General features: G+C 53.8%; 1 protein-coding gene across 1 annotated transcript; it reads right to left on the bottom strand.

Moving 5' to 3' along the window:
• Positions 1 to 1872: 1872 nt before the first annotated feature.
• Id3 (inhibitor of DNA binding 3, HLH protein) lies at positions 1873 to 3454 on the bottom strand. The gene is made up of 3 exons (XM_036178829.1): positions 3080 to 3454; positions 2874 to 2956; positions 1873 to 2379 (listed from the first exon to the last, which is right to left on the bottom strand). The coding sequence occupies exons 1-2, from the start codon at positions 3377 to 3379 to the stop codon at positions 2897 to 2899; spliced, it is 360 nt and encodes a 119-aa protein (XP_036034722.1). The 5' UTR covers positions 3380 to 3454; the 3' UTR covers positions 1873 to 2379; positions 2874 to 2896.
• Between the last annotated feature and the right edge of the window lie 242 nt (positions 3455 to 3696).

Genomic DNA, 3696 nt, shown 5'->3' with positions numbered 1-3696 from the left:
ATGAGAACACAGGCTTTAAAGCTAGAGGAAGCTGGCCTTCTTGAATACCATCTCCCACTTCCATGCTGTGACCTTGATAAACCTATTCAAGATACCCACCTTGCTGATTAGAAAAAAGATTAAGATGAAATGGACTCAGCGCACCTGGTAGGCACTCCCCTTAACGATTACAACAGAAGACTATCTCAGAGGTTTCTGACCTAGGGCTAAATTGCTTTCACTCTCTAATGACTAATGGATTGGCGGGATGGTCCCAGCTTTTGTCCTGGCCACCTGAACTGCTCAGCCCTGGGAGTCTTGACAAGCAATTTCCTTGGAATTAGCTTAATAATGCCTCGTAGGTGTGTGATGCATTTCAAAGAACTTTCCCATCATTATCTTCCGTCCTAGGAGGCAGCTGGGCTCAGAAAGAAGTGGCTTGCTCCAGGTCACATGAGCCTGCACTTCCCCTGGTCTTAGCTTCTAAGGGAACAGAAGACAAGCTGCTGTGCTAGAGAGTAAAGGCCCCTCAGAACCGTTGCCTGGTACAAATGTGGAAACTGAGGCCCACAGGAGGCACACTCGGTAGCCTGCAGTATTCAGCAAATTCAGGATTTTCATCCTCGATGGGCCATATCGAGAACACAGCACAGCCTAGCACAGGATCAAAGATGGATGTCTTAGGTTTATTTAGGGCAAGGGTTTCTCTCATGGGAACTGAGGACCTCCAGAAGGGTGGAGGTCTGATATTACTCTGCAAAAATGTATGTGTGCTTTCTAAAGGATGCGCCTATCTTCCATCAACTTATCAGAGGAAACCAGGACCCAGAAGAGGTTAAAAACTATTCATCAGGCTGTAGAATGACTGGCAAAGACAGAGGTTGCACCCGCCCTGCCCCCCTTGACCCTGGTTCACCTCAAAAAGCTTACTAGGGTCAAAGCACCAAGGGTAATGCCGTGACCTGTTATGAATAGAAGAAACACATGCCCAGGCCCAGCACACAGATGCGATCACATAAACAGGAATTCAGTGAAGCCTGCTGTATCCCACCTAGGGAGGCACCATGTTGGGGCTGGATGGGACATGAGTTGATATCTTGCCTTTCGCTCTACTCCCAGGCCTGACCCCAGAGAACCCCAGTCTAAGGTCCTGATCAATCGTGCCCACCAAAATACTAGTCACTCTTGTCAAACTCCCAGGCCAACATTAAAGCTTACTGGGCATTAAGGGAACTTGAGCATTGCTTTACAGCTAGGCTGCATCCCTGAGTGCTGCAGATTGAGCAAAGGCCCTGGTTTTAGATTTAGTTTCCTATACAGTCTTACTATGTAGCTCTGGCTTTCCCGGAACTTACTACCTACGTAGGCTGGCTCCAAACTCAGAAATGCCTGCCTCTGCTTCTCAAGTGGTTGAATTAGAGGTGTGCATCACTATGCCCAGCAACCCTGAGGTTTCCTTTTTTCAAGTTTAGAAGTCTGGGAGGAAGCCAGACCAGAAAGCATGAGGGAAATGAGATCAGGCCTGGCGGTCAGTTTATTCATCCCTGAAATGGGCTCACTCTTACTATATCCCCTGCTAGGAGCCAGGAAGGTATCACCAATAGTTTGTAGCATTGAATAGCCACTGCAAAGTTCCAAAGGACTGAAAGAAACTCATCGTCCAGCTTGCTGAGTAGCTTGCAGCAGCTTTCTGTAATTGATAGGGGAGGGTTGCAGACTCTTGCTCTCAACCCCCAATGGATTTGGGGATTCCCATTCTTAGCCCTTTCCACCCTACCTCTCAGCTTCAGCTGGCAACTTTCTCAATCCTTAGAGGGCATGCCAATTTGTTCCTCCCAAGATCCTAAAGACAGCCACATAAGACTTAAGAAATGGGGAGACGGGAGCAAGATGTCATACACAAAGTGTTCAAAAATTGTTTATTATGCAAAATGTTAACTTTTATAAAAAGTTTAATACACATCACATGATTACAGAAAGTCACCTTCCTGTAAAAAAAGGTACAAAAGCTATATACTCTATTATAGAGTTCATAATCAGGGCAGCAGAGCCATTCTCCAAGGTCAGAAAACCAGCTCTTAGGCTGCCTTGGCAGTCGCAGGGCGGCCACTTGCCCCCCTTCTCAACACCCCCATTCTCGGAAAAGCCAGTCTTTTAAGACTTCGGAGTCAGGGTGGGGACAGGGTGACGTTGCCCAGCTGCTGACCAGCGCTAGCTCTTCAGGCCACCCAAGTTCAGTCCTTCGCTCTCGGGCTCCCGGTCCAGCCTCGAGGCAGGGGTTTAGGGGAAGTGAAGAAGGCTGGGCGAGATCGAGGCTCATCCATGCCCTCGGGCTTCCGGCCGGAGAGAGGGTCCCAGAGTCCCAGGGTCCCAAGCGGAACGGGCGCCAGCACCTGCATTCTGGGCGGGGGAGAAGAGAAGAGTGAGGGAGCCGCCAGTTTCCGCCGAGCGCGCCCAGGCGGAGGCCGGCGCAGACTGGCCGGCGCCAGGGAGGAAACTCGGTCTCTACCTCCAGCTGATAACTCCGCGCCGCACACAGCCTCCACCCAGTTGGCGCCAAAGGACCACAGGCGGAGCCGCCACTCCCCCTCCCGCTTGGAAATGACACTAGTGGAGAGGGGCTCCCCTCTACTGAGAAACTATTTGGTGGGATCCGCGCGCCCACTTGCCCAGGGCTTTGGCCACCCGGGGTGAGCAGAGGCAGCGCGCTTTAGGAATGCACGTGATATTGACATTGGTACTGTCCTTTACTCTAACTGACCACGGGTAAGCCTCTTGCCTCTCTCTGGTTTGGATTTCCCTAAACCGAGGAAACCCTAAGCCTAGCAATGTTCTGTCAACCGCGGGATTTCCCAAGCAAGCCTCCCTCTTGCCCCGGTCAGAAGGAAACTTACCGGGAGGTGACAGGACCGCCGGGTCAGTGGCAAAAGCTCCTGTTGTCGTTGGAGATCACAAGTTCCGGAGTGAGCTCAGAGGTCTGTCAAAGGAGGATAAGAGACGAGTTAGCCAGGGCATTCGGGGACTCGGTGGGAGAGACCTGCAGCATCCCCCAGCCCGCACGATCAGCTCTGTTCAGCCCCCGCCTGGCTCCCTCGCGCACCTGGATCGGGAGATGCGGACCGTCCGGGGGTCCAGGCGCCGGCTCTGCCAGGACCACCTGCAGGTCGAGGATGTAGTCTATGACACGCTGCAGGATTTCCACCTGGCTAAGCTGGGTGCCTCGCGGGACTCCCGGCACCAGTTCCCGCAGGCGCGAGTAGCAGTGGTTCATGTCGTCCAGGAGGCTAAGCGGCTCCTCGGCCGCCGGGGTCTTGCCGCGGCCCCGCGCGATGGCCAGGCTGCGTTCCGACAGACAGCACACCGCCTCGTAGCAGCCGCGCACCGGGCTCAGCGCCTTCATGTTGGAGAGTGAAGCTAGAGGTGAGGAGGGGTTCACCAAAGCAGCAAACAGTCCGCGCACGCCGGCTGCAGCGGGCTCTTATAGAGCCAGCGCCAGGACACACCCCCTTATTCAAAACAGCCCGCCCAGGCTCCACCCCCGCCCGCCCTGGGCACCGCCTCCCCGGCCCTGGGCGTTCACAGTGGGTTTAAATTGCTAACAGGCTTCCTCGGGCTGGTCTGACGCCGAGGACCGCTGAGCCGCGGGTGCGAAGAATGAGGAAGCGCTGATACTGAGGAGAGGCGGGGCTTTTCAGGCAGTAGAGATTTGAAAAATCA

This window comes from Onychomys torridus, chromosome 2 (assembly GCF_903995425.1).
Source record: "Onychomys torridus chromosome 2, mOncTor1.1, whole genome shotgun sequence".
NCBI lineage: Eukaryota > Metazoa > Chordata > Mammalia > Rodentia > Cricetidae > Onychomys > Onychomys torridus.
Note: the sequence above shows the minus strand (reverse complement) of the source record. Positions and strands in the feature narration are given on the sequence as shown.